The sequence below is a fragment of the Tilletiaria anomala genome (assembly GCF_000711695.1).
Source record: "Tilletiaria anomala UBC 951 chromosome Unknown K437scaffold_3, whole genome shotgun sequence".
NCBI lineage: Eukaryota > Fungi > Basidiomycota > Exobasidiomycetes > Georgefischeriales > Tilletiariaceae > Tilletiaria > Tilletiaria anomala.
In genome coordinates, this window is record NW_013547019.1 from 94,585 (window position 1) to 120,386 (window position 25,802).

At 53.8% G+C, this 25,802-nt stretch overlaps 11 protein-coding genes and 1 non-coding gene across 12 annotated transcripts; 7 read left to right on the plus strand and 5 right to left on the minus strand.

Moving 5' to 3' along the window:
* Positions 1-398: 398 nt before the first annotated feature.
* Positions 399-2,068, minus strand: K437DRAFT_95326 (CIA30-domain-containing protein). Its single transcript, XM_013390602.1, has 5 exons — positions 1,692-2,068; positions 1,196-1,623; positions 892-1,136; positions 703-821; positions 399-629 (listed from the first exon to the last, which is right to left on the minus strand). The coding sequence occupies exons 1-5, from the start codon at positions 1,930-1,932 to the stop codon at positions 481-483; spliced, it is 1,182 nt and encodes a 393-aa protein (XP_013246056.1). The 5' UTR covers positions 1,933-2,068; the 3' UTR covers positions 399-480.
* Positions 2,069-2,146: 78 nt separating this feature from the next.
* On the plus strand, positions 2,147-4,168 carry K437DRAFT_292420 (uncharacterized protein). The gene is made up of 2 exons (XM_013390603.1): positions 2,147-2,792; positions 2,856-4,168. Exons 1-2 carry the CDS (start codon positions 2,311-2,313, stop codon positions 4,159-4,161), a joined length of 1,788 nt encoding a protein of 595 aa, XP_013246057.1. The 5' UTR covers positions 2,147-2,310; the 3' UTR covers positions 4,162-4,168.
* Positions 4,169-4,430: 262 nt separating this feature from the next.
* Positions 4,431-4,532, minus strand: K437DRAFT_t2. The gene has a single exon. It is a non-coding gene; the product is annotated as a tRNA-Gly (tRNA).
* Positions 4,533-4,716: 184 nt separating this feature from the next.
* K437DRAFT_271738 (uncharacterized protein) lies at positions 4,717-6,738 on the plus strand. The gene is made up of 3 exons (XM_013390604.1): positions 4,717-5,067; positions 5,137-5,596; positions 5,704-6,738. The coding sequence occupies exons 1-3, from the start codon at positions 4,801-4,803 to the stop codon at positions 6,615-6,617; spliced, it is 1,641 nt and encodes a 546-aa protein (XP_013246058.1). The 5' UTR covers positions 4,717-4,800; the 3' UTR covers positions 6,618-6,738.
* K437DRAFT_95483 (uncharacterized protein) lies at positions 6,638-7,520 on the plus strand. The gene has a single exon (XM_013390605.1). It carries the CDS (start codon positions 6,863-6,865, stop codon positions 7,370-7,372), a length of 510 nt encoding a protein of 169 aa, XP_013246059.1. The 5' UTR covers positions 6,638-6,862; the 3' UTR covers positions 7,373-7,520.
* K437DRAFT_253235 (glyoxalase I) lies at positions 7,028-8,315 on the plus strand. Its single transcript, XM_013390606.1, has 5 exons — positions 7,028-7,519; positions 7,621-7,637; positions 7,707-7,818; positions 7,905-8,072; positions 8,148-8,315. The coding sequence occupies exons 1-5, from the start codon at positions 7,418-7,420 to the stop codon at positions 8,211-8,213; spliced, it is 465 nt and encodes a 154-aa protein (XP_013246060.1). The 5' UTR covers positions 7,028-7,417; the 3' UTR covers positions 8,214-8,315.
* On the minus strand, positions 8,252-10,522 carry K437DRAFT_95481 (Josephin-domain-containing protein). The gene is made up of 2 exons (XM_013390607.1): positions 10,287-10,522; positions 8,252-10,220 (listed from the first exon to the last, which is right to left on the minus strand). The coding sequence occupies exons 1-2, from the start codon at positions 10,318-10,320 to the stop codon at positions 8,428-8,430; spliced, it is 1,827 nt and encodes a 608-aa protein (XP_013246061.1). The 5' UTR covers positions 10,321-10,522; the 3' UTR covers positions 8,252-8,427.
* Positions 10,523-10,725: 203 nt separating this feature from the next.
* On the plus strand, positions 10,726-12,136 carry K437DRAFT_253238 (uncharacterized protein). The gene is made up of 4 exons (XM_013390608.1): positions 10,726-10,976; positions 11,075-11,376; positions 11,451-11,539; positions 11,609-12,136. Exons 1-4 carry the CDS (start codon positions 10,822-10,824, stop codon positions 11,996-11,998), a joined length of 936 nt encoding a protein of 311 aa, XP_013246062.1. The 5' UTR covers positions 10,726-10,821; the 3' UTR covers positions 11,999-12,136.
* On the minus strand, positions 12,107-16,545 carry K437DRAFT_253239 (uncharacterized protein). The gene is made up of 8 exons (XM_013390609.1): positions 16,398-16,545; positions 15,656-16,321; positions 15,302-15,465; positions 14,525-15,219; positions 13,453-14,455; positions 12,624-13,365; positions 12,356-12,540; positions 12,107-12,277 (listed from the first exon to the last, which is right to left on the minus strand). Exons 2-8 carry the CDS (start codon positions 16,215-16,217, stop codon positions 12,197-12,199), a joined length of 3,432 nt encoding a protein of 1,143 aa, XP_013246063.1. The 5' UTR covers positions 16,218-16,321; positions 16,398-16,545; the 3' UTR covers positions 12,107-12,196.
* A 1,398-nt stretch (positions 16,546-17,943) lies between these two features.
* Positions 17,944-19,413, plus strand: K437DRAFT_253240 (MAP kinase). The gene is made up of 4 exons (XM_013390610.1): positions 17,944-18,348; positions 18,417-18,693; positions 18,765-18,889; positions 18,974-19,413. Exons 1-4 carry the CDS (start codon positions 18,124-18,126, stop codon positions 19,370-19,372), a joined length of 1,026 nt encoding a protein of 341 aa, XP_013246064.1. The 5' UTR covers positions 17,944-18,123; the 3' UTR covers positions 19,373-19,413.
* Positions 19,414-19,742: 329 nt separating this feature from the next.
* On the minus strand, positions 19,743-22,160 carry K437DRAFT_219220 (glycoside hydrolase family 16 protein; the record flags this gene model as incomplete). The annotated part of the gene is made up of 12 exons (XM_013390611.1): positions 19,743-19,806; positions 19,875-19,913; positions 20,059-20,167; positions 20,237-20,269; positions 20,343-20,875; positions 20,942-21,064; positions 21,128-21,214; positions 21,298-21,455; positions 21,532-21,557; positions 21,633-21,780; positions 21,856-21,937; positions 22,012-22,160. The coding sequence occupies 12 exons, from the start codon at positions 22,158-22,160 to the stop codon at positions 19,743-19,745; spliced, it is 1,551 nt and encodes a 516-aa protein (XP_013246065.1).
* A 2,186-nt stretch (positions 22,161-24,346) lies between these two features.
* On the plus strand, positions 24,347-25,748 carry K437DRAFT_230870 (ribosomal protein S2). Its single transcript, XM_013390612.1, has 3 exons — positions 24,347-24,500; positions 24,588-25,153; positions 25,221-25,748. Exons 1-3 carry the CDS (start codon positions 24,412-24,414, stop codon positions 25,472-25,474), a joined length of 909 nt encoding a protein of 302 aa, XP_013246066.1. The 5' UTR covers positions 24,347-24,411; the 3' UTR covers positions 25,475-25,748.
* Positions 25,749-25,802: the final 54 nt, after the last annotated feature.

The following is a 25,802-nucleotide window of genomic DNA, read 5'->3' on the forward strand; positions in this document are numbered from 1 at the left end:
AAGCACTGCGTTTCTTATCCTCGGTCACAACTGCACAGCAAATGCGTCGTTAAACTGCTGCTTCTTGCCTCTTGAGCCTTGCTGAGAAGGCGATTCCTTGATCGCACATGTGTAAATATATATATATAGTTCCAAATTATGTGCAGCTCTCATGCATGTGTGTCAGTCCGCCGAGACCGTCCAATAAATTCTTTTTTGAAAGCCCCACGCACGCTGCCTTTTTTTCTTTTTCTTTTCCTATGGGCGCACATGATGACGAGAACGCTGCTCTATGGATGCTGGAGTCGATTACGCAGAAGAGATTGAGAGAGGGGTAGAGACTGGCAGAGAGTGGATGGCCAGAGAAAATCAAGACGAGAAATGGTGGAGCATCGAGGAGTTGCAGCTGTGGCAGTTGACTAGTCGGCTCGCCTACCATATGTTCTCAAAGCACCTCGTTTGGTGATGCCCTGCCTCAATTTGCCCGCACATGCTGCTGCTTCATTCTTGGTCGAGATACAAGGCACGGCTGACCATTCCTAGCGGAAGATCGTAGATGCCAGCAGCAAGAGGACCCTGCTCTTGGCCGGTCTCGCTGATGCGCATTCCGGCCAAGGCGCCAGGCTGAGGGAGGACATTCGCGTGAGAGTCTGCAAAAGACAGCAAGAGGACGATCATTAAAACAAGAAGTTGAGAGCATACGCGAAATGTTTCGCAGCCCACCTGTGACCGTTCGCAGATCTTCGTGAGATGGCGTGTTGTAAATATTCAGTGCCATGAACCCAATGTACGTCAGCAATACCGTCATGAGGCTCCAAGCTGGAATGAGATACGCCCATTCTCTGAAGCGACGACAACATAAATTTAGCGACGCTCTCCTTGATTCCCGGAAGTACCAATGGTCTTTCTCACCTATTAGGATACCACTCCACTCCCAGCCATTTTAGAGCGCTGTCAGGGAGTAGCGCCCATAAGCACCAAAGCGCCCACATGACAGTTGCAAATATGAACAGCGCGAAGCCGTAGTACTCGCCAGACGTACGGTCGACAGGGTGCATGAGGTTCTTGTTGGTCTCTTTACCTGTGGCAAGCAGATTTGTAGTCGAATGAATGGCTGAAAGTGCAGCAATTTGCAGCAGAAATGAGCCAGATTGAGACTGTGGGAAGGGATACGGTCTCAGAGGCAGGTCGATTATCACTGAGCCTGCTCACTTACGCCGAAATTACTACGAGCCATGATGCTCCATTCCTTGACCTTGGCAGGATCGAGAGGTTCTGCACCATCCTTCGGCCTGCCCCGATAGGTTGGCCGAAAGGCACTCCAATCTGCAGCAACCCGAACGAGCTGACCTACTGGCGTTTCTTTTGCCGCGGCAGTATTCGTGTCAAACTCCCATTCGTATGCAACAACGCTTTCCCTCCTTCCGTCTGGTCGACTCTCCGGCACGGCCATCTTCAGTTGGATAACGTAGGAAGTCACTGGCGTGTTCCCGCCTCCTGGTTGTTTTTCTTCCGGCTGCACTGACGGAGACGGCTGCCGATATCGTAGAGCAAGCCCTCGAAATTGCTCTTGGCTAACGCTCCAAGGGAACCCGGTTGAACAAACCTGAGAGGAAAATCCTGCACCCCCCAATGTGGTCGTGTCTGGCGCAAATACAGGATCAGCATGACGAATGCAAAATGGGAATGCTGGGACAGAATGTGCAACACACCCAAGAAGCCCTCGAAGACAACTTCTCCAATGTTCTCAATGTCTTCACTAGGCTCTTTCGCCTTCTCCTTGCGTTTGACATCAGGCGTGACAGATGTTCTTATATCTTGGCCGATTAGCCTGAGTGTGCTCCGAGAACTGCCGCCACGAACCCTGTCATCCACATCGCGAAAGTCTGAAGTGATCCAATGTCGTGCGGGGGCTTTCGCCAAGCGCGGTGGTCCGTAAAGTACTGACTCCATGGCGTGTTGGATCGTCCTCTGGTGTAGGGGAAAATATGCTTGTCGCAACTTCTCCCCAGGGCCGCTCTAGCTGATGAGCCGCAAATTGAATACTGAGGATGGATGGGGAATGTGAAATGATAGAGTGGGGGTCCTGGCACATGTCATTATTTATGGCGGTTCTCAAACCCAGAATGACGACAGACCAACGCCCCACTCTCATATCTCGTACCAACGACCAAGCGCTCTTAGGTCTCAACTCAACAGCACCTCATCTTGCCTTCATCCGCCACAGATTTGTGCAACACCATCTTACTCATCCAACAGTCTCGCGAAAGCGCATCTTTCCCACTTGTTTTGCACGGCCATCAACTTAAAGCTAGAGCAGCGGGAAAGACAATGGCTCGTGATCCTCAGGCTCGCGAGCGCGCGAATATTTGGACTGATAGGGCCTTGCTATGGCGCTCACCGCACCGGCATCTGTACGCCATCGGGCTTGCCATTATCACCTCCATCTGGATCGTCGAGCTCGAGGTGTTCAATCGAGCCGCTTCGACCGCTTCCTGTCCATGGCCATCTCTAACGCCCGCCTCGCAAGCCTCACGCACGAAGAGAGCAGTTGTGCCCCAAACAGACGAGCGATCGGATGAAGCCTTCCACCTACTTGTTCTCGCCGACCCGCAAATTCTGTGGACGCATGCGTATCCAAATTTGACGCCATGGCTTCGAAGACTCCCACCATGGCTTGCAGATCATTACATTCGCAAAGTTTACCGTGCTCTTCTACGAAAATGGGACACGGACTCGTCTGAGCGAGTCGATGCGGTTGTCTGGCTTGGAGACCTCACAGATGAAGGGCGGCGCTCGCAGACGGACGAAGAGTGAGTACACAATGACATTGCCAGTAGCTAGTATGAACCATTACTGACCTCTATAATCTGAAGATGGGTGCGCATGTACGACCACTTCGACCATTTATTTCCCTTCCAGCGGTCTCAACGTCGGCGCAATTCCCACCGTGCTTCCTCAGCCGATGAACGGTTTCGTTTACTGCCCAGGCCTTCCGAGCTTCCTTTCCTCTACACGGTAGGAAATCACGATGTGCCCATTCCTCGAAAGATGGGGCAGGCCAGCGACGTAGAGTCGGACTCGCGCGCGAAACGACGCTTCACTGAGCGCTACGGGGCACCTGTGGTCAGCCAAGGCCCACAGCGCTTCCAAGCGGTCACCCCATCCGCATCTGCCAAGGCTACGCGGTCCTTAAATGCTGTTTTTCATGTGTCTGTAGGAGGGCATTCCACCACACACGAGATCGTGCTTCTCGACGCCATGGATCTGATCGCCATGCAGCGCGATACCCGGCCGAATATTGCGCCCTACGGACAGCCTCTCGACAAGCTCGTACGCCAAGCTTTTCCCAGCACCTATGACTTTGTTGAGTCACTCAGCAAAGAGCGATCGAAGGAGCAGCATCGGCCACGCGTGATTTTTAGCCATGTTCCACTTTGGAGGCCGACACCAGGAATCGCTGAGAACAACTGCGACATCGAAACTCGCTCACGCAAACATGGAGTGCGCAGGGAGCACCCGAGTCGTGGCTTGTATCAAGACACGGATAGGTACGACACGTACCAAAACCTCCTCAGCAAACCGGTTTCAGATTGGATTGTGAAGAAGATTGGCTGGAGTGGTGGTGCAGTCCTCTCCGGCGATGATCACGACCACTGCGAGTATGTGCACAATGCCAGCAGTACCTCAGGCGCACTTGGCCCCACTGTGCAGGACTTCGGCAGGGAAGATCTGCCAGAACTCACGGTAAAGAGCATGTCGATGACCATGGGGGTTCGCAAGCCAGGCTTTGCCCGCATTACGCTCTTCGCGCCCAGCTCTACGCAGGACGCGACCAACCCTTCGATGGCCTACACTCCGTGTCTGCTTCCTGACCGTGTCGGCTTGTCAATCAAGGCTTACGGGATGCTCACATTATGCGGGCTCTTCGTTCTTACAGCTGTACACAACTCAACCTTGGCATCGATTTTCGGCAAAGTCCTACCGTTCCGACTGTCGACACATCGCAAAAAGGCCTCAGACACGTACAAGCTGCTACCTACGATGGGGAGCGGAGCTCGGGATGCACGTGCCAAGCAGGTACGGCGCAGAGTGACAGGTTTGGTTCCAGCTTTGAAGGATCTAGGACTGCTGCTGGCTCTCTTTGCCGTGTATTTTTACTTGGCAGTCGCCATATTGTGAGCCATACGGAAACGATGCCTTCCACAAGTTGAGATTTGAAGCAGCCATTACCTTGCGCCATCAAGTGGAATTCACTCACCACACGTCAGAGTTGTCAGGAGCTAATCCCCCTCACCACACAAATTACGGTGAGAGCTATGGAATCCCGTGTGTCCCCGGACGCCATACCGTTTTACTCTTCGCTCTACGTGGGCTGAAGGGAAATAGAAATCAAGGATTTTTGGCAAATATGAAAAGCGATGAGTGGTTTCATGGCGGAACCAAAAAAATACAGTAGCCGGGGTTCGAACCCGGGACCCTCACTTTATCTCGCCAATTCAGGCGCCAATGCTCATGGGAAAGTGATATCTTAACCGCTAGACCACTACTGTGACTGAATATGGGAGCTGTCAGTCGATGTAAATATATATCAATATAAAGAAAGGCGTTTTTCTGGAAAAAGAATGAATGCTTCTTTTCCCGTCTTGCCTCCCTCGGTCGTCACTCGCCACTCGAATTGAACACGGCGCGACTCCTTCGGGTTGTATTCGACAACTCCCCCCCTTTGAGTTCGCAGCCGAGGCTCACAGCTTACTGGCCAGCGAGAAAAGGCACCCTGATCCGTACGCCGGACGACGCCCATGTACTAGTCTCCGCAAGATGGCGCACGTCCCGTACATTTCGGTCCAGCCGACATATCCAGCTGCATTCGCTGACGTGTCTCAGTCCATTCTGCCGCAAGAAACCGCTTGGGTATCCATCTACGCTCAAAATGCACCCAATGCTAGTGTGCATGGGAAATTGCTTTTGGAGCCGTGCGTCGCCAAGACGCGCGGCTCTGCTGAGGAGCAGAGGAACACTGCCGGTGGCGTTGCGCTCACTGTGAAGGATGGTGAATTTGCGATTGAGAGGGTCACTGGATCATATGTGAGTGATTTCCAAGATGATAGGGAATGATCCATGCTAATATGTTGCACTTGCTCCGGCTCTACGTAGGCCGACTTCACTGTCCGAACTCCGAAAGGCAACGATGGCTCGATGACCAATTTGCAAGACCGTTCAGCACGCAAGCGCAGCAACCAGATACACGCTGGCCCAACCAAGGTCAGATTCTCTCGAAGGCACATTCAGACATGCATCAAGACGCGGGCAGGAATATCGGCCTTAGATATCAGTCCAATTTCGAACAATCTCTACGTTGTGGGTGGTGACGATGGTGCGCTCTATGTCGGCCGCACCAATCAAGGCGACCGGTGTTCAGAGAATGTGCTGCCACAAGATGATAGCACAAGGGCAATAACTACAGGCGAGCCTCTTGACGAAGGAGAAAGGATAGAGAAGCTTGCACAAGCAAAAATGGCCGCAAGACAAGCGCAAACTGAGAGGGAAAGGGTGCTGCCTCTGACGGGTCATGTTGGAGACGTCAGAAGTGCCCGATTCTTCCCAAGCGGAGAGGGTGAGGTGCCATGCCTTGCTTGCTATCATCAACGCACTTCCAAATGTTCTTTAACTAAAATGCGCTACTTTTCTGATGCTGATTTGGGCTCTACTCATGTTTCATAGTGATTCTAACTACCTCTTCCGACCTTACAGCGCGGATCTTCTCTGCGTTAGAGGACTCGAATCCACGCACATTCAAAGGACACAAGCGCGCCATTCTCTGCAGCGAGATTATCGATCGCGGAAGAGAAGTGCTTACGGCGGGAGCAGACGGTACTGTTCGCTTGTGGGACGTGGGTGCTAATAAACAGATAGGCCTCTTCGCCAGCGAACGCTTCAGCTCCATTAATGCACTTGTCCTTCAACGGCACTCCGCGGACGCAACCGGAGGAAACTCACAAGGCAAACTGCTTGCGACGGCTCTTTCATCGGGGAGGATCGAATTGCATGACCTGGGCGCCAGGCGGAGTGCAGCACTTATCCCCGCTCTCAAAGCATTCCCTCCTGGCTCGCCCCCTGCTGCTTCAGACATATGGGACCAATCAGCGCCCGGCCCTCTCTTCTCCCTTGATTGGGATAGCGAACGGCACATCATTGCGGCAGGCAGCAGAGAGGGTGTGATAGCACTGCATGACGACCGGATGCTCAGCTCCTCACTCTCTTCCGGAAGTGGAAACGCGCGCGAAGGTGAGGCGACGCAAACAGACGATGCACCGTCGACGGATGGGCGCTCAACACCCCGGAGTCTTTTGGGCTGTTGGAGGCGTAATGGAGCCGCAATCAACGATCTGCGACTCGTCTCAAGCAATACTGCGGCAAGTAGCCTGGACATCGTCGTCGCGACATCCGACGGTCTTCCGTACCGCGCCAGCTTGCGGCCGATCCTCACAGGTCAGAGAGACGAAAACTTTAGCGTCGCCCCAGAGGTTGTCGAGGAGTACGCAGAGTGGGACTGCGATAGCGTCGAGAAAGCACGGTTGGATCCGCAAGGCAGAGTTTGGCTGGCTGGCACAGATGGATTGCTGAGGCGGTACTGAGCATTTAAAGTTTCAATTCGGGATCTGCGAAGGCACTCTGGCTCGTTGCTACTCTTATTTCCGAACGCGACCTGTCAGGAAGTGCACACTCTTGAAATTGCAATCCATTTACCAAGCGGCGCCCTTGCCTGCCTTTGAGGTCATATGGGGTGCTCGTCAAGATTCATTCAGTCTGGCGTGCCTACCCGACTCGGCGATGGCCGTCGTCCGACGATGGTGGGCAGTTCTTTCTTTTAAACCTGCTCATGTTGCCTGAAAGAAAGAAAGAAAGAAAGAAAGAAAGAAAAGGAAAAAGGTTCAGCGGGCGCTGTGCGCACGAGCCACCTGACGTTGGGGGATCCACGAGCTTGCTTTATGAACAAAGAGAAGAGCCGCTGGCAGCAGCGGCCTTTAGGCACGCTTCGCTGATCGCGGGATTGATGCATTTTGATGATGACGACGACGTTACGGCAGTAACGGTGATGGAATGGCAAGTCTCGATTGCACACGACATCCTCCAGGCGCACGCCCATCTTTCCTTTCTTCACGGGGCCTTCCTTTGCTTCCATAAAGGATCGTTGAGCCTCAAGCACGCCCACACCGCCGTCTTGTCATACACGCTTCTGCTGGTGCTGCCGCTGTCGCTGTTGTGTCCTCGTTTGCTTTCGACGATCAAGCCAGGCATTTCTGCGCGCACAAGCAGCATCAAAAAATCTTGCCTAATCACTTCTCAGTTCACCCCGGCGCGCAGCTCTTTGCACAGCAAGCCCAGGTAAGCATATCCACTCTTTAGGTCATTGTACATCAGCGAATTAGTCAAGATGCCGCGCACAGCCGAGACCGCGTCGTACCGCTTCAACCACACCATGATCCGTGTGAAGGACCCCAAGGCGTCTCTGCACTTCTATTGCGACATCCTTGGCGTGAGTTGAGTTTGCCCCTGCCCGATCGCGAGCAAGCTGCGCGAAGCTGACCTCGCTCATCGGGGGTTTCGCCTTTTGCGCTCCCTCCTCGTTCCACGCAGATGGACTTGATTGACGAGTGAGTCTGACGCGCAGGGTCATTCGAATGCATGTATTTTCAGAGAACTGAGAGGCTTTTGACGTCCAGGCACAATGCAGGTGACTTCACGCTCTACTTCCTCGGATACCAGCACCAGAAAGTTGAAAAGCGCGGAGAGCGCGAGGCACTCCTCGAGCTGACCTGGAACCATGGGACAGAGGTAAGCTTTTCAATAGTGGCTTCAGCTCATACCATCAGAGATACTAATGAGGCCACCACTGCTTGGCTCGGACCGTGCATCAACAGAACCAAGAGGGTCAAGTGTACGTCAACGGAAATGAGCAGGAGAAGCAGGGCTTCGGCCACACATGCATCGCAGTTGATGACCTGCAAACAGCTGTCAAGCGTTTCGACTCGATGGGCGTCAAGTTCAAGAAGCGTCCCGAGGACGGCAAGATGCGCCACATCGCTTTCGTAAGTTTGCTGCGCTCGTCCGCACTTTTGAAAAACGCACCGGCTGAAACGGTGTTGGAATCGCTCTGCTTACAGATCTACGACCCTGACATGTATTGGGTGGAGATCATCGAAACCGGGACGGGCGGTACGGCAAAGTGAGCAGCTCGGGAGAAAAGCAGTGCACTCCACATGTAGAAATTTGCCGTACACACTTGTACACACTTGTCATATCTAATTCTCTGCAATGTTGCCACGTCAGCGATACCTGCTGATTCAACGAATGCAGAGACCAGAATCAAGCAGTCGTCACTTGCAAATGCCGCATGCGTCTGCTGTACGTTCTGGATTATGATGCAAATGCAGCTAATCGCCATCAAGCACCGCCGAATCGTGCCAGTCTGCGCCTGCGGATCTCTTCAGGACTGATCTGCTCCACCTCTTCCGCCTCTTCTTCCTCATCGCTCTCTCCCTCTCCCTCTTCGCCCGTGGTCTTACACTTAGCGGTGGAAGCGCTCTCCTTGACGGGTGACACCTCGCCTCTCACACGACGCTCCGCCCGCTCGCGCTCTAACTGCTCCTTGGCCCGCGCCTCAGCACGCATGCGCGAGATGCGCTCAACATCGTCGGGTGCCGGCGTGTGGTACGCTTCTATGACGGCCGCAGCCGTCGCACGGGCATGTGCGACGTCCCTGTCGCCGCCACCGCCCCTACCAGCCTGCAGCCGCTCGAGCGCGGACGTGTCGCCCATGCTGGCCGCCAGCGCAGCTTGCAACGCGGCATCCTCGTCGTCGTAGACCCTGTCGCGCGCCGGGCCAATCAGTGCACTTGCTTCCGGCGCCCCGCGGATTTTGAATGGATCGATCGAGGCGTTGTCACCTGGGAGAAGCTCATCTAAATCGTTGTCGTCGTCGAATGCATCGACGTCGATCACTGGTGCTACAGCATGCCGCATGGGCGGACGCGATGGGGCACTCGAAGAGTGCAGAAGGTCCACCTCTTCGTCATCGGCTTCGGCACCCTCAATCGTCCCACGTAGCGCGGGATGTAAAAACGGCGAGCGGCGTGAAGAGGACGCAATGACCTGGAACGTGCCGTCTCCAATATTCTCGTCTACTTCCAAGGCGTTCGGAATGCCCAATGTGCCAGTGCTACTTGTGGAGTGTGTCAGGAAGCTGTTCTGCCCTCGTCGAGGTAGTCGGCTGATGCTACTGTTCGGCGCAACTGCATTTGATCCTCGCATTGCATCTTCTCCTGCTGCGTCTCCTCGGTGAGCCTTTCTCCGCCGCCCGCCACTAGCGCTGGGTTGCCCAGCTCGGTTTGCTGGTGTATGCGGAGAGGCGGTACCTGAGCGTGAGCCTGAGCGTGATGAAGATGCAGATGTCCGCAAAGCGCTGGTCCTTGAAGCATCAACAGCAGAATTATGTTGCCGGGCTCTGGTTGCGCTGGTACTCTCCTCGGAATCTGCAGGTATGTCCCGCAGAGAAGCCTGCAAGGCGGCCTGCAGTTCCGCATCGTCGTCGTCGCCAGTTAAGTCGATCTGCTCGGTAGCGGGGTGCAGACCTTGTGCGGAGGGATCGCCAGAAGGTTTGGAGGAAGATGCCATCTCCGGCGGGATGGCGTCCGCCACTTCGTCAGCCTGCGATACGTAAAAAGATTGTTCGCCGACCGAGTCGTCGGCTGGTCGGATAGCAAATACGGAATATCGCTCGTTCTCGGCCGCACGCAGCAGCTCGCTTAGGTAGAAGTTGCCGACATACTGCGGCTTCTTGAAGAAAGAGTTGAGATTGAACCAGTATTTTGCGCGTGGGCCAAAGCTCCTGATGGTGAACCAGTGCGACTCAAAGTTCAGAACGAACGCTAGCTGCGACGTCTCTGGATTTGAATGGAATGGTACCATCTCGGCGCTGCGCCATCGGACCATCTTCAAGCTCCAAGCTTGTAGCGCAGCTTCCACAACGCCTACAGAAAAGAAGCCAGAGTCGTCCATATTGAGGTTGGATTGATCATTCCGTCTATGCGCGAATTCGTTCATGTCCAGCTGTGCAGCCTCCAGAGAATCGAGCTGGGTGGCAATGTCGGCTAGCTGGGCGGCATCGTAGATGTTGCGCTGTAGCAAGGCGTTGAGACAGTGCTGAGCGCAGAGCATCGAGCCTGGCTCCTGGCGCTCTGCGGATGTGCATTTCAATCTGTAAGCATCGGATTAAGTCACGACATTTGACCCATCAAACTCACCATGATGAATGTATTGCAACAGTGCCTCCGCCATTGTTCCTTGAGGCTAGAGCCACGCGTCTGATAAGAAGCAACTGCGCGTCGACGTGCCGAAGTACGACAGCCCGTTCGAGTCTTCGACTTGCGATGGGCCTCCTATCACCTTCAACAAGAGTCCTAGCCCTGGTGGGTAGAATGGTCATGAGCGCGGGCGGTGCGCTTGCGCTGTTGGAAACAAAAGCAGCACATCCAGGACGATCACAGAGACCAACACCGATCGACGGTGACAACGACGACGACGACGATTCGAACTCACGACGCGTCCTTTTCGTATCGCGTCCTGTGCAGAGAGGGGAAATTCGACACGGGCGCAGTGCCGCATCCCAGCCTGAGCATCCCGCCGATCATACCATACTCGACTGAATGAGATGCGGCCACTCTTAGGACTTTCATCCTCCAATGATGCCATGTTGCTGCTCCCCGTTGGGCAGTAGCAGCGTTGGACGCAACCTTGCCGCCGCGAAGATTGGTGTGTGCCGAGAGAGAGGCGTGGAAGATGGCAATCAAGACATCTCTGCGATGTTGGGGGCGATCCAGGATCCCCCTGATACGCCGAGTGATACTGGTTCTGGCTGCAGCATCGCTCGCTGCAGGTGCTACCGACCATAATCACTTCACTTGCAAGGATATCAAAGTAAACAACAAGCACTAGTGAGGGAGAAGTTGCACGCTGATGCTTCCATCTTGAACCGCTATGCGAGCCATCTAACCCAATTTCGAGTTCGTGCCCTGCATGTTTGATTGTCCAGTGACCTTTCGCATATATCATTCCCAATCTCCATCTCCTCAACAAAAGCCACACCACCAACAAAGACAGAGGAGCGCCTGGCGCTAGATCTCTGCAAACCGTTGAACTACCACGAGCGAAGCCCGGCAAATGACCAATGTCCAAAAGGGTCGTGGGCGTGTCTGCTTGTGGTCAACTCCAAGCAGGGCGAGAGCGACCGTATCACACAGGTGATACCTCTCATCACCCCTGAGAAAGAAGGAGGCGAACAGACTGCGATACGGTGGGATACCGACGAGGGAAACACGGTTGAAGAAGGCGAGCGTGAGTTGCTTGATGTCAGCCGGATATCGCCCTCACCTGCTAAACTCATTAACGCGCTTGTCTGTCCACAAAAGAGTGGCAACTACGGCTCCACGGAGCAACATACGCCGATAAAAAGCAGAAGACTCTCATTAACTTTAAATGCGATCACAAGGCTCCAAAGGTGACTCTCTCTTTTCATGCGTTTCTCTCTGTTCACTGCTAAGAAAGTCGTGTTCCCTTATTTCTTCAGAGCGCGAACCCCGTCTGGGAACATTACGATGCGCGAGATGGCGAGCTCAAGTTGGATTGGTCCACACCGTATGCGTGCGCCAGCAACGACAATGGAAACGGTGATGATGGCAACGATGCAGGTCGTGGAAACGGCGATGCCTCTCAACCTAGAACAGACGGTGGCTGGGGCTTCTTCTCATGGTTTTTCTTCCTGCTGTTCCTCACATTCGGCACATATTTTGCGCTGGGCACTTATCGCAACTACCAACAATTCGGCATCATCGAGATCCCGCACAAAGAGTTCTGGCGCGAGTCGCCTTTCCTGCTGCAAGACGTGGCCAAGCAAGCCCTGCGAGGACTATCAGGAGGGTTTCGCGGTAGCAGTCGTGGCGACTATGAGGCTTTGTAAACACCTGTGAATGCGGCGGGAGAAAGCCATGCCAGTTTTAATATGCCCCCTGGGGTACATTGATGCGGGGCTTCTGAAGACAGATCCTTTTCTGCCGATCTTGTAGCATACTACTGTTCATTGCATATAAGTACATGTGAGAGTGTGGGTCGTAGGATCAGTAGATGCCCGCAGAGATGTTTGCCTTAGCCATTCCCTTCAAGCCTGCTTGGCTGGCTTCTGTGGTGATGCATTGTCACCTTGGATGTCCTCTTTAGTGACAAGTTCGAAATGCCACATCTGAAAACAGAGTTAAGTGGCAGGCACTCAGCTTGGTGGCTCAGCACGGCTGGTGCTACTTAATAGTAAGCGACTCACGAAGTACTCAAGCACTTGTTCAAGATTCTTGCACAGGGTCTCAATCTGTTCGCGTCGCTTCTGTTGCTCGGCCGCGATCTGCATTTTGGTCTTGGTTGGACCTTTGCCTTCGCTCTGCGCTTTATTACCATCATACTCGACCTTTTCGAGCCTGTATTTGATATAGAGAATAGTCTGGTTGATCCCTGTGGAACAGATACAGACACATCGAAATCCTCTTAGCACACCTGTGCAACTCTTGAGTTCACTCTAACCGCAGGCGACTTACAGTAAGGCCAATTGACCGTTTGCCAGCAGTCAGGCTGCTCGGCGACCCATTGCTCCTCTTTGCCACTTGAAGACGGCACGGAGCGCACACTCTCCGTTTCGCTCAATTCCGAAAGCTCTGACTCGGTCTCGTCGGCTTGCAAAATGCTGCGTTGGCTAGCCGAAGGTGTTGGCGGAGTCAAGTCGATACAGTTCGGCCGGGGATCGGGCGCCGCCGCTACATCCAGCTTGGCTACCATGGTGCGGAGACGCGTACTGGGCGCAGATGCGCTGCCACGTACTTGAAACTTCGCCTCTTCCGGATCGACAGGTACCTGCTTGGGAGCCACCACATTGTCGGACGGAAGTGCGCCATTCCCTGATGGGGAAGAGGTGCCATTGCTGCGATCATCCCCCATGACCACGTCCCTATCCGTTGTGTGTTCCACAGCAGCCTCAGCAGCAGCTTTCTCCGCTCGCGCTTCCTCCTGAGCTTCCTCTTCCTTTCTCCTGACTTCTTCTGCGGCAGCTGCCATGGCGGCTGGTGAAGGGAAAGGCTTGCCATGTACAACTATTCCCCACGCCCAACGACCAGTTGTCTGCCGTGGCATTTGCTCTACATATTCTGAAAGTTGCCAGTACTCGCGGCCATCTACGTCGACGCCGAGCGGGCCAGTACGCAACTTGAGCGTGTTGAGGTTGTTGTAGAGCTGAACGCGATGGTTGAGAAGAGCCCACTTGTGATTGCGGTCGGCCATCCGTTTCTGTGTGCGTGCATGTGATATAGTGATCAAGGCATGTCAGTCCCGGCCAGCAGATTTCAAGCTGCCCAGTTTCGCAACCAGACGCACCTCCTTCTTCCAAGCTTCAAATAGCTCCCTATTTAGCATGCTGGGGGCTTTCTTCTGGACTGCGCTGTTGATCTCAGCGTACTCCTTCTCCAGGAGGCCCAGTGCAGCTTTTGCTTCCTTCTCCACTGCCATAATCTCATCGGCGCACTGTCGCAAGTCCTTGTTGACTTCAGGCGCTTGGAGCACAAGTTCGATGAGCGCAACAAGAATGCTAATCTTGTCTTCCAAATTCGGAGCAGGAATCGGACCAGCGGGCTCGGGAGTCTTGGTCTTCTCTTTCTTCGCCTCGTGTTTCTCGGAGGGCGATTCACTCTCTGCAGAGTTCCGACCGCTTGCGGCGGACAAGGCATCATCCCCTTCCCGATCACCATTGGACGTCTCCCTAACTGAAGCGTCTTCCTCGTCCGACTCTTCTTGCAAGCGCTGCGTTCGGCTTGAGCGACGCGGCTGAATCTCGTCTTCTGCATTCTCCGCAGAAGCCGACCATCTTCCTTTTCTCCTGAGTGTAAGCTTGATTTTTGTCGCTTTGAACTTGCTTCCTTCTTCGCCATCCTCTTGATCCTGTACATCCTGATAGTCGTACTCCGACTCTCCTTCGCTCTCCCAGCTCGAGACGCTGGCCTCCCGCAAGTTCATCCGTTTGACCTCGCGGTTCTCGACGGCGGCACGCCTTGCTCTGGTCATACGCGTGAACAATGTTGGCGAAGGCGGTGCAGGTTCCTCGATATCTTCGATGCTGAATTCATGCTCCACTACCGGGAGTGGGGTGATGGTGATCTCATGGTCTTGCAGGAGCTGACATGCGACCTTCCATGGCTCTCCGCGGCTGTTGTCGCCTCCGAAATCTCTGAAGGATTTGACGAGCGATTGGAAGCCTGCTCGGGGCTGACCAGATTGAATGTTCTTCCCTAAGCCAGCAATGGTACAGATCATTCGTTCGAAAATCGTCTGCACAGAGCGAGGGGTCCAGGATTCGAACTTGTCCAGGGTTTTCAGGACATTGCTGCAAGACAAAGCCACGTGAGCAGGCTTTAGTCGTTATCTCATTTGTGAAATTGGATTCATCACTCACGCAGGTGTCTCAACGGCATCAAACCGGACCAGCGTTTCGTACAGCCAAATTCTTGCTGCAATGTTCTCGCTGGGCAGTTTCGTGTGGATGACGTCAAGCTGTGGCGCATCGACTTTCTTCGGCTCGACCAGCTTGCGCGGGAACAGTGTCTGGCGCTTCATGCTCTTGGGCGATGCTCCTCTACGAAGCTTCTGACCACTCTTAGTTTTCGCTTTAGCAGTGCTAGCAGGCGCAGAAGCCTTGCTGGTTGTGCTCTTGTTAGCAGTGGGCTTGCTTTTGTTTTTCGCAAGGTTGGCATCTCCGGTAGTCTGCTTCTTGCTCTCGATATTTTTCTTCGTGAGCTTTTTGCGATTACTGCGATCCTTCTCAAGCGCAGGCCTTAATAATTGCTTTTTGAGCTTGCCGGGAGACTTTGGATCGGCGTGGCCATTCAATTTGGCACCGGCAATTGGACTGGAGCTCACGCTTGCACTCGAAGCCACCTTTTTCGATGATGCCTTTTTGTCCGATTTGCTAGGACTACTACTTTTCGTTCTGACTCCCCCGTTCATCATATCGCGGGATGCAGCAAGGTGAGCCTTCAGACTGCCTTTCTCTTCGGTCACTTTGGCCGCCTGCTCAGTTGTGCTGAATGCAGGAAGGCCATTGAAGCGCCTGCATCCCGAGCAATAGCAAGCGCCCCGACAACGAGGGCACTTAGGAAATGTGAGGAACAACGCAAGTTGAGCAGGGCGCCTCCTTCGAGTGAGGTGATCCACTCGGGGCAACAATACTCACAATCCAGAAATATTTCGCCTCACCTGGCCCGACATGGTCGGCCGGGTCATAGGTTGTGTCGCCACGACCATTCTTTCGAATTTGCTCGAGCTCCTCGTTGTAAAAGTTCTCGAGCGAATACGAGCAATACGAGTAAGCGCACCGGTTGCCGCCACCCCGCACGACTGTGTGCGCAGTCAGCAATATTTTCGAGCGCGCACGTTTGCGGGTTGCGGTTCAGGAATGTTCAAAATGAGCGACGGTCGTCAGCGACGCGTTATTCTTTTCGATGTTATCCGCACCCATTTGTTACCATAGTCGAGAGACGTCCCGTGCGCATGCCAATATGGCTCTTGTCCAATAAAGGAAACTCACCTGTACACTGGATCAGAGGAAATTTGCAGAGGCTGGACTTGCCATGTTGATGGCAGAATTGTTCGTCTTTGCCGGTGAATCCCTTTTGATTATTCTGCCTCTTTCCTGTCTTCGTGCCATCAGACCTCTTTTTCGCTTCACCTGTCGCAGCCTTTGCATTCTTCGGCGTCTTGGATACGGGTTTGCTTCCCACCGCACCGCCGGCCAACAATGCCCGTTTCTTGCCCTTTTTGTCAGACGCGTCGCTGTTGCCACTATTGTATGAGGTCGATGTCGTGTCGGCCGTTCTGAATCCGTGGCTCGTATCAGCTTCGTCCTCTGAGTCAAGGTCGTTGTCGGTGTCTGCGCCGCTGAGAGAGCTCTCGCCTTCGGAAGTTAGGTCAGAGTCGAGTTCCGAGTCCGCGGTCACGTTCGTTTTCACGAACGACTTTGACTTTGTGCCTTCGTCGTCGATATTAATTGCTCTGCCCTCCTTCCCGTTCAGCGGAGGCAATGAGGTTGAAGAGGGAGACGCTTTGCGTAAGCCAGACGTCGCTAATGGCTTTGCGGACAGGCCGTTCATCGCTGGGAGAGGCTTTTTAACATTAGGGCTAGATTCTTTATCACCACCAGATGGAGCAATCGCGTCAGGCTTTCGTGGTATTCTGGGTAGCTTCGTTAAGTTGACTGAGGAGGGAAGTCGCGGATTAGCCAGAAGAGAGAGGGCGCGTATAGCGAGTGCAATTGCCCACTCCCAACTCACGCGATGTCTGATGATAGAGCTTCCCCGGCGGCATGATACACGAGCTTACCCGTGTGCAGCTGAACTTGAGCAAAAGCAAGCTGGCTAACCGCTTGTGACTTGGAACACGTTCAGGGATGCACTATGCGAGGAAAGAGCGTGGCAATTCTGCATCCATGCAAGGTCGAGAACAAGTTATTGTATGGTCAAGCGCTAAACTGTGGAGGAGCGACGCGAACTGCGATTCTCATTGACTCTCATGTGTGCCGCGCGTGACGCGTTCCCACCGTGAGACGTTACTAGACGTGATTTGGTGGGTCGGGGGGTTAAGTGCATTTTCGCGATTCTCGGCATGTTTGCTGCAATCCTCCCCGGCTTGACGCTCGTAACCCGATACATTTTTCGTGAATGAATGGGACATTGGTGCCTATGCCCTGGTTCAAAATCGTCGATGGAACGGAAAAAAAAAACGGGGCAACTTCTGCTGGACCCTTCATCCAGCGCACACAAGGATCATGCACGTATCGCCCCCGCAGATTTTAAGCGTGCGCCGGCTGTAGACAGCTCGGGTTACGATTCGGGAAGTGTCCCTGAAAATGGGAGGAGAGTTCCATGATCATGGAGATTTTGCAAATTCCCCCGGAGAGGCCTTCTCCCTCAAGCAGGCAGGCTTTCCGTCACCACCGGAGGTTGGACTTCTGTTGGTGATAGCTTGATCACAAACGTCGCCTTGAACCTTTGACGGTTGCTGCTCTTCGTTGTCTACACTTTCATAGTCAGAGGATGGGCCACGGTACATCGCGTTCAACAAATCTGAACCCCTTGCGGGCTGCCTGCTCTTTGGATTGCAGGGATCCTTCGAATCGCCCTCAACGTGACCCATCAATTTGAACAAGGCTAGCGGGGCAATCGACTGAGAACATGTCGAGCAACGATGAGCAAGCTGCTCCTTTCACGAGTGGGATCGAGTCTCAAGTGTCGAACCTATCTCTCAAAGGTAGGAACGACAGCAAAGGTGAGTGCAACCTCATCTGGCGTGGCCATCTAACGTGCGTACACTCATGAAAATGCGCGCTGATCCTGATTGCAGCAACACGACCAACAATGTCAGGGACTGTATCGGCTCCAGCAGCTGCAGTGTTAACATCAGCAACAGGCTCAGCCAGCACGGTGCCACGACCACCGCAGGTGGCGACCGGTGGTCCACCCCCTCGGGCAGCGACAGGAGGGCCTCCGCCAAGGAGGCCAGGAGGGGGAGGTGGCCCGCAAAGTGGCCTTGCAGATTTGGCCGAACGCACGAAACAACTGGGTGGAGCCAAGATACCACCGAGTCTGCAGGCCAGATTAGCAGCCGTGAGTCTCTCTCGATACGACCGACCTCGAGGACAGCTGATGTTGACTTGTGCGGGATGGGCTGCAGAACGCAAATCTTTCATCAGCCGGAACAACAATGGCCCCCAATCAGCGCATTGACCCTTCTTCACTACTCAGTAGCACCCGCATCGCGCCGCCGCGACCCAGCTTTCCACCGGGTATAGCAAGTGTCTCGGCTCCAGCAGCTAGTACTGGAGGCTTGGGTGGTCGGCGAAAGGGGCCATTGCTAAAGTTGAGCGATATGAGTGGGAATGCAACAGAGGACTCAAAGAGGAAGGGTCCAGGCTCGGCAGGGGCACAGCCACTTAACAGTGGGCCAGGTCGAAAGCTCGCGCCTCCAGGTCGCCTGGCAGTGGCATCAAAAGGCGGCACGATGAGTTCTGCTTTCTCCAGCTACTCGAAAATTGTCGATCCGTCTGGCCGACTGAACTTTGGCGGAAAAGCGATTCTCCATGCCTCTGGGGTTGAGTTTGGGAACGGAGTGACATTCAATATCAACATGGATGATCTTCAGTTGCTAGATGAGTTAGGTCGTGGGAACTACGGAACTGTGCGGAAAGTCAGGCATACACGTACCAAAGTTGAGATGGCAATGAAGGTGCGTAAATTGAATACGCATCCCCGCCGCGTGAGGGCCCAAAGCTTACGCTTCTAATGCTTTTGCAGGAGATTCGCCTCGAACTCGATGATCCAAAATTGAAAGCGATCATTACGGAGCTCGACATCCTACATCGAGCCACAGCACCGCAAATTGTCGAGTTCTACGGTGCATTCTTCATCGAAGGGTGTGTCTATTACTGCATGGAGTACATGAACCCCGGAAGTCTGGACAAGCTATACTACGGAGAAGGAAGCGTACCGGAAGATGTCTTGGCGAGAATTGCAAACAACATGGTTAAAGGGCTGCGGTTCCTGAAGGACAAACTGAATATCATTCACCGAGGTGAGCGCCCAAATTGGCGCACAGCGGAGGGCCTAATGTCTGACTCTTCATCGTTATGTCTCTCCCACCAGACGTAAAACCGACAAACGTATTAGTCAATCGCAAAGGCGAGATCAAGCTATGCGATTTTGGCGTGTCCGGTCAACTGGAAAAGAGTCTAGCAAAGACCAACATTGGGTGTCAAAGCTATATGGCGGTGAGTAACATTCTACATGCCAGTCGATTCATCGTTTTCGTCCATCTGAGGTTTGTTACTTCGTCGTCTCGTATTGTGGCGTAGCCCGAACGCATCAAGGGCGAGTCCCAAAATAACTTGGCGACCTACACAGTCGCATCGGATGTGTGGTCCCTGGGCCTTTCAATAGTGGAGCTCACCAAGGGCGGCTACCCATACCCCCCCGAGACATACTCGAACGTATTTGCGCAACTACAAGCCATCGTACACGGCGACCCACCCACATTACCGCTTGAGTATTCGGAAACTGCCAAGGATTTTGTCGCTCGCTGTCTCGAGAAAGTGCCAGGGCGAAGAGCCACTTACTCGGAGCTGCTCGAGCACCAGTTCCTTCGCGATGACGTGATGCGCGGCGACTTGGTCGACATGGCTGCCTGGGTCGAGCGCTCCTTGGCTGAAAGAAGTAAAATGAAAGAAGACGCACAAGTCAAGACGCCTGTATGACTATACATATTCTCATCCTTCCAAGTAGTAACGAATCAGACGGTGCATTGGCCGGGCTGCACATCCACTTCTCTGCATCATCCCCGTGTGCTCGATTTCCAGCGCTGCTCTTTCATGCTCCCATTGCCTCGCGCATTTCCAGAGGGCGAAACGAGAAGCCCAAGTCCGGTGTAGAAGCAGCTTGCTCACCAAGTCGCGAGAATAGTGCAGACTGCGATGAATTTAGAAGTTTGCATGCCTAAACAGATGAACGTATGATAAGTCCTAAGATCGATGCAGTCTAACATTGTCCCAGCAGGGAATTGCCCGGTCTGGGAGCAATAGATGAAAGTCAGACATAGTGAAAGGCCTAACTGCAGCGACAGCACACTCACACTTTCGAACCGTAACCTCCTTCAGAGCGAGGACGCTGCCAAGTCGTCAGGTTCGGATTTCTTAAAAGGTAAATGGTGATTTAGTCTCAGTAGCCGCTACCCCTCCTGCCTTCGATGTCAGAACTCACGTGTACGCTTCCAAGTGTTTCTCAATGTAAGCAGCGGTGCTAGAAAAATGAACGAATATTAGATTCAGGAAGTAGCTCTACAACCGGGCGGAACGAGGTAGGACTCACGGGTGATCATCCGCTAGGTCAACGAAAAGGACAGATTTATCTCATCAGTGCGAGTTGGAAACAACGACAACGATACCCATACTCACGATCGCAGCCAACAGCAATCTTACTAGGATCCTGCCATACCCTCACATAGTCTACGTACATGTGCGCAGGGAATTCCAAATTCTCCCAGTCGATCGAAACTGCCATGGGCCCGCGATAATGGATCAACTCCTAGTTAGATCGAAGTACTGCTGCGAAAGCAAGCTCACCAAAATTTCGACTGATGCCGAGGTTAAGGATGACTGGCATGAGAATATGAGGTCAGCATAGCTCGACGGTGCTTGAAATAGTCCAAGCGCAGGGGGGAAGGCTCACTGTACATCGGCTCGGTCGGTACGACGCGCGGCCCAATTTCGGTCTGCTCATCAGGCCCGAGCCCAGTTGACCCTAGCCGCCACTGTCGCTCGCCATCGATCAGCCACGTGACATGGCTCTGAGTAGAAGTACCAGGGATATATTCGAAGGCATAGGAGCTGAATTGTTGTCCTGTTAGCTCATAAGCCTCGTACGAAGTGTTGCCCAGACCAGAAGCAGCTTGCTGGTACACGCTACCTCGATACTCGTTCGGTTCTGTGTTAGGCGTGTAGAACGTCGCCCAGTCGCTCGTCGAGTTTGGAAGCCAGTAGCCCGCATCGAAAGGCGCGACCTGGAGACTCATGGACGTGCTGCCATTTGCACCGCGCTGTCCTCGGGCTGCGGCTTCAATGATGTCGATCTCGGCGCCAGAACGACCGACCCAGGTGCCGTCGCTGTTCTTTGGACCTGGATGGTCATCGCTGTTCGGACAAGTGCAGGCGCTGAGGCGTTGGCCTGGGAGATAGCTTAGTGCCGGTCCATACTGCAGCACTCTTTCATTTCAGCCACTGAATAATCCGAAGTTCCACAGGAAAAATGTACTAACTTGCTCCACATACACACCCGTAGTCTCAGCAGCCAGCGGCCCGCCACCCTGACTTGCAGGGTATGTCTGATTTTTGAGGGTGCCAACGTCGCAAGAATTGTAAGAGTACGGCCACAATCCATCCGTTGTTGCTCCACTGATGGCAGTCCCCACTGCGTGAGTCAAAACGACCCGCAACGTCACAAGACCATCCACTCACTATCCTGCTCTGATAATGTTTGCAGCCGTCCAAGCGGCAGGCCAAAGGCCCATCACGTCCGGTCGCCCTGGCAACATAATTCGGACTCTGGCAAAAATGCGAACGGACCCGCCCAGGGGCACGGTCAGTAGGACACCACTTTAGATGCCAACCAAACCTCTCAGACTTACTCGATCTGCCCGCCTTGGAAGCAAAATTTGTTCCAAGTGTTCATGAGGCCGCTGCGGAAGTTGAGATTGTGCGTGGGTGTTTCGGACAGCGTGATCACGAGCGATCCATTTGCGGTTGTGATCGCCTCGGGTGAATACCATTCGTAGTCGGAGGTGGCCTGCGGTGAACAGTCGCGACCGTCAGCTTCAGATATTCAGGTTGATAGTAGCAAAACTTGCGTGAAATAACCTCACCCAGTAATGGAGATCTTCCGCCGTCCCTAGGTGGAGGAACAAACGCCTCTTCAGTGCAGGCACGCGAAATTGGGATTTGCCACGGTTCACGATGAGCTCACAAAATGGATCATCACCGGGCCAGAATGTCCTGCCGTCGATGTTGAACTCGTCGCTGAACACCAATTTCAGTTGAGTTTTTCCATCTACACTTGTGCGCGTGTACACCGATTCGGGTGTGTCAGGGTCGATGAGAGTGGTGCGGACGCCCTTGCAACACGGTGGCGAGCGTCAATACGGGGCCTGCACGACACGTGTTGTCCTTACACGGGTGCAAGAGCTTACAGATATGCCCCCGACTTGCCCGGTGTTGTTCAATGTACTCAAATTATGGTCTCTCGGCCGTAGGTAGACCAGCATGGGATAACTGTACGATTAGAGACAGTAGTCGTCAGCCGTGAACGCAAAAGCCATCCCTGGTCACTGTCCAGTACCACACACCCAGCAAATAGCATACACAGACCCAAAGTCAGGAAGGCGAGAGCTCCAAGGTTCATCAAGCCCCTCGTCGTAGCGAGAGTCTTGTTGCCTTTCGGTTCTACCGTTGGATCATGAAATGCATCATCGGCTTCCTTTTCATAGTCGAACATACCAAAAAGCAGTGTATTGCTTGAGTTTCGCGTGACCGTCAAGCTCGGGACAGCAGAGATGTCGCGCGAGGTTGACCCTACGTTACGATGGCCGTCAAAGGCGGTTTCGCGAATACCTATGCCTTGAACGTGACTGCTGGCGGTCGGACTGCGAGATGAGGACATTGATGCAAATGGAGACGAACGCGAAGGTGGACTCATGCTACCAAAGCGGCTCTCCTTTCTAAGATGCAGAGAGCTTGGACTACCCAGAGAGCCGAGCAGATTGTGTGTTGAGCTCGAGGGCGTGCGTGACTGGCACACGGGAAAGTGTCAGGTATCTGTTCGCTTCGGTGCTATCTGGCGGAGTTGCTCGCAGGGTGAGTCATCAACCCACGTTGCAGGCAGCATCAGTCCTGATGGTTAGGTCGCTTGATCCAGAAATACATCGCCGAGATTGACTGGAAGCACTACGAGGGCTTTCAAAACCTGCAGCAGTCCTCGGTCTCCAGTTCAGGTTGACTTCTGTGTAGCCATGAGGAAATGGGTACGTTGCGGTTTGAGATGGCTCCAGCTGCGCCTGGCTGCTAGAAGATGAAGTATCCATGATGGCGGCGCGCAATGCCACGTTCTACTCTCGCCCAGGTGAGAGTTGCAACTGTGAACACGTAATAGCTTAAGGATCAAGGTGATTCTGATGCAGATGGAGGAGCTGAATAGAATAGGGGAATGAATGGAAAGCTGGAGAAATGGTGGCGCATATATTTGACACTTCCTCCGTCTCCTGAAAGAACAATGAGTAGCCCAGCTTCTCTTTCGCGCCAAGCTCGATCGCTTTGTGCGGCGATGATTGGGTAGTGCCAATGCATATCCTATTCAGCTTCAGTTACGCTGGGAGGTTCGAATCTCTTGTAAACGCTTAGTATAACTGCCGGGCGGGGCCAACCTGCAATCTCGCCTCTTCCGCGCATGTTGCCTTCCATGGGAACTGTGGTTACCGCGTATCTGGTCACTGGTGAGCATCAGTGAGTGAAACACGCAGTGTCGGCTCCCAGTGAGCCACCGTCCGCAGGTTTCAAAGGTTTCCTGCGCCAAGCCAGACCAAGCCGCAGGGTCACTTGTGGATTTTGTTTGTCGGTCAAAAGTGTGGGTTTACTGTTTGAACTTTGAAGCAAAGGCCAGGCCAGGCAAACACAAAGGAGAATGGCGGAATGTGAAGGATCGCATTCTCGATCGATGCAACCAGTTGTAACGTGGCTGACCGAAGTGGCGAAAATGAGTGAAAGACGCTGGCAGCCCGCAGCAACAGCTTCATCAACTGGCGCCATGCGTGGCCACAATTCGAGGGTTTTGGCTGAGGTGCTACATGCAGGTGTTTTGGCGGCTTTGTGCGAGTGGGTGACGGCCTGTTTTGCAGTGAAGGTCGCCTGCCCTTCCCACCTGCAGACTTCAAGCAAGGGACTGCAAGCTCGTCAAAATGAGGTGGCCTGCAAACTCGAATCATTGAATGAAAGCATATGAAGACACCACACACCACCCTGAGCCGACACACACACGCTGGCCACTGCCCGAATCTCATCACGCGACAGCCACGCGCAATGTGGTTCCCTGCAGCCACCGGTCACTTATATGGCGGATGTACCGTTCAGAAAGTGTGGGCAGCTTGTCATATGTGATCAGCCTGCGGAGTGGATTAAGATGACTTCTCGACATGAACGGATTGGAACCAATGAGCGCAACGAACAGATGAGAAGAGGCTGCTACTTCAGCTTTAGCTACATAGCGCAAGCTCAGTGCTAAGGAAATGAGTGTGCGTCACTTTTCGAGAGCATTCGGCGTGGTATGTACCTGCATCTGCAGCCCAATCCATAGCCTCACGACGAAAGACCACTCCCCATTACACATTGTCAAACGCCTCATGAACGGCGCAGGGAGTCACAACACCCTACCAAAAACCTGATGCATAATGCTCATGTACAGACAGGAACGCTCAACGAGCGACCGCGTTACAATCACAGGGAACTCTGGTCACACTGAGGAAACAAAAGCACTCACGTGATCTCATTTGTCGCGGTGACAAAGCTGCTGCGGAAAAGGACCTCCACATGCACGAACCCTAAGCAGGACTTCTCGCTCGTAACATTCAGCCAACAGCTTTGCGCCGGGTGCTGTCTGGCAACTTCTTTTCAGATTGCATCCGGCCTACCTTGTCTTCCTGCTTCCCTCACACGCCCCTTTGATCGTTGTACTTGTCCATAACAACACATCGAAAATGGCCTCTTCCAAGCTCCCAGCTGTCCTCAACGCCACAGAGGAGGACCTTAACCTCCTCCTCGCGGCCCAGACCCACATCGGCACCAAGTGAGCACGTTGCGTCTGAAGTGCGCAGGTGGCATACCAGACATTGACCCTGCATTCCTGCCTCCCTTTGCTTGCTCTTCCATGTAGGAATGTCGAGAAGGCTATGCTGCCGTACGTCTTCAAGAGGCGTGCTGATGGCATTCACCTTCTCAACCTAGGCAAGACTTGGGAGAAGATCGTCTTCGCTGCCCGCATTCTCGCGGCCATTGAGAACCCTGCGGATATTTGTGTGATCAGTGGCAGGCAGTACGGACACCGTGCCGTTCTCAAGTTCGCCTCCAACACTGGCGCAACTGCCATTGCCGGCCGCTTCACTCCTGGTACCTTCACGAACTACATTGTCCGTTCGTTCAAGGAACCCCGTGTCATCATCGTCACGGACCCGCGCATTGACCACCAGGCCATCCGCGAGGCTTCTTACGTGAACATCCCTGTCATCGCTCTTTGCGATGCTGACGCTCCGCTCAGGCACGTTGATGTTGCCATCCCTGGTAACAACAAGGCTAAGCACTCCATCGGTCTCCTCTGGTGGTTGCTCTGCCGTGAGGTCCTTCGCCTCAAGGGCCAGCTCCGCCGTGACGAGCCTTGGAGCATCATGACCGACATGTTCTTCTACCGTGATCCACAAGAGATTGAGCAGGAGCAGGCTGAGGGTGAGATTGCTGCATATGCTCCTATCTGAGGGATTTCAAGCTGACGTAATCATTCTAATTGTCACAGCTGCTGCTGCTAAGGCTGCTGCTGCCGGTGCTGAGGCAGACGTTGCCAACCTCGACTACAATGTGGATGCAACTGGCGGTGCTGCTGGCACTCTCAACCCCGTCCTCGCGGCCAACATTCCCACTGGCGACGCCAACGTCGACTGGAACGCGGACACGGCCAACCAGGACTGGGCTGCAGATGGCGGTCCCAGCTGGGAGGCTAGCGCTCCGGTTGAGGTCGCTGCTCAGCAGCCCTCGACGACTTGGGATTAAGCTGTTCGATGCCAACTATTAAGGCCAGCCTCTGGCATGGACGTGAGGTAGAGCTGCTCTCGCTTGGAAGCTCGACAAAAGAAAATGAAAAATGGGGGCGTTGTCTGGCCTCAACCGTTCGGCTCTTCCTTCGCTTTGGACGGCTTGGGAAGTTGAATGCTGTCTTTGCTGTCGCCTTGGGCGTCAGTGCCGACACATGCGGTTGAAGAGCTCATATCCGAAGTTCTTTCTTGCAATCTAAAATGGCTCGCAAGCTTCGTTTGCTTGCCGGTGTAATTGTAATAGAACAGGTGCAATGAACCGTCTTACCTCAAACACGTTTTCGGTT

Coding starts and splice junctions, on each gene's coding strand:
- K437DRAFT_253239 (XM_013390609.1), bottom strand. CDS start 16,217: ATGAACGGCCTGTCCGCAAAGCCATTAGCGACGTCTGGCTTACGCAAA. Junction 15,220..15,301: donor AGGCGAAATATTTCTGGATT/GTGAGTATTGTT, acceptor ACATTTCCTAAG/TGCCCTCGTTGTCGGGGCGC. Junction 13,366..13,452: donor TTGAAGCTTGGAAGAAGGAG/GTGCGTCTGGTT, acceptor GCACGCACACAG/AAACGGATGGCCGACCGCAA.
- K437DRAFT_95481 (XM_013390607.1), bottom strand. CDS start 10,320: ATGGCGGAGGCACTGTTGCAATACATTCATCATG. Junction 10,221..10,286: donor GTTGCAATACATTCATCATG/GTGAGTTTGATG, acceptor GCACATCCGCAG/AGCGCCAGGAGCCAGGCTCG.
- K437DRAFT_292420 (XM_013390603.1), top strand. CDS start 2,311: ATGGCTCGTGATCCTCAGGCTCGCGAGCGCGCGAATATTTGGACTGAT. Junction 2,793..2,855: donor CGCTCGCAGACGGACGAAGA/GTGAGTACACAA, acceptor TATAATCTGAAG/ATGGGTGCGCATGTACGACC.
- K437DRAFT_253238 (XM_013390608.1), top strand. CDS start 10,822: ATGGCAATCAAGACATCTCTGCGATGTTGGGGGCGATCCAGGATCCCC. Junction 10,977..11,074: donor AAAGTAAACAACAAGCACTA/GTGAGGGAGAAG, acceptor TTGATTGTCCAG/TGACCTTTCGCATATATCAT. Junction 11,377..11,450: donor CACGGTTGAAGAAGGCGAGC/GTGAGTTGCTTG, acceptor TGTCCACAAAAG/AGTGGCAACTACGGCTCCAC.
- K437DRAFT_253235 (XM_013390606.1), top strand. CDS start 7,418: ATGCCGCGCACAGCCGAGACCGCGTCGTACCGCTTCAACCACACCATG. Junction 7,819..7,904: donor CCTGGAACCATGGGACAGAG/GTAAGCTTTTCA, acceptor GTGCATCAACAG/AACCAAGAGGGTCAAGTGTA. Junction 8,073..8,147: donor AGATGCGCCACATCGCTTTC/GTAAGTTTGCTG, acceptor CTCTGCTTACAG/ATCTACGACCCTGACATGTA.
- K437DRAFT_271738 (XM_013390604.1), top strand. CDS start 4,801: ATGGCGCACGTCCCGTACATTTCGGTCCAGCCGACATATCCAGCTGCA. Junction 5,068..5,136: donor AGAGGGTCACTGGATCATAT/GTGAGTGATTTC, acceptor GGCTCTACGTAG/GCCGACTTCACTGTCCGAAC. Junction 5,597..5,703: donor ATTCTTCCCAAGCGGAGAGG/GTGAGGTGCCAT, acceptor CATGTTTCATAG/TGATTCTAACTACCTCTTCC.
- K437DRAFT_253240 (XM_013390610.1), top strand. CDS start 18,124: ATGAGTTCTGCTTTCTCCAGCTACTCGAAAATTGTCGATCCGTCTGGC. Junction 18,349..18,416: donor AAGTTGAGATGGCAATGAAG/GTGCGTAAATTG, acceptor ATGCTTTTGCAG/GAGATTCGCCTCGAACTCGA. Junction 18,694..18,764: donor ACTGAATATCATTCACCGAG/GTGAGCGCCCAA, acceptor CTCTCCCACCAG/ACGTAAAACCGACAAACGTA.
- K437DRAFT_230870 (XM_013390612.1), top strand. CDS start 24,412: ATGGCCTCTTCCAAGCTCCCAGCTGTCCTCAACGCCACAGAGGAGGAC. Junction 24,501..24,587: donor CAGACCCACATCGGCACCAA/GTGAGCACGTTG, acceptor TCTTCCATGTAG/GAATGTCGAGAAGGCTATGC. Junction 25,154..25,220: donor TGAGCAGGAGCAGGCTGAGG/GTGAGATTGCTG, acceptor TAATTGTCACAG/CTGCTGCTGCTAAGGCTGCT.
- K437DRAFT_95483 (XM_013390605.1), top strand. CDS start 6,863: ATGTTGCCTGAAAGAAAGAAAGAAAGAAAGAAAGAAAGAAAAGGAAAA.
- K437DRAFT_95326 (XM_013390602.1), bottom strand. CDS start 1,932: ATGGAGTCAGTACTTTACGGACCACCGCGCTTGGCGAAAGCCCCCGCA. Junction 1,137..1,195: donor TGGCTCGTAGTAATTTCGGC/GTAAGTGAGCAG, acceptor CCCTTCCCACAG/TCTCAATCTGGCTCATTTCT. Junction 822..891: donor GTGGAGTGGTATCCTAATAG/GTGAGAAAGACC, acceptor TCGTCGCTTCAG/AGAATGGGCGTATCTCATTC.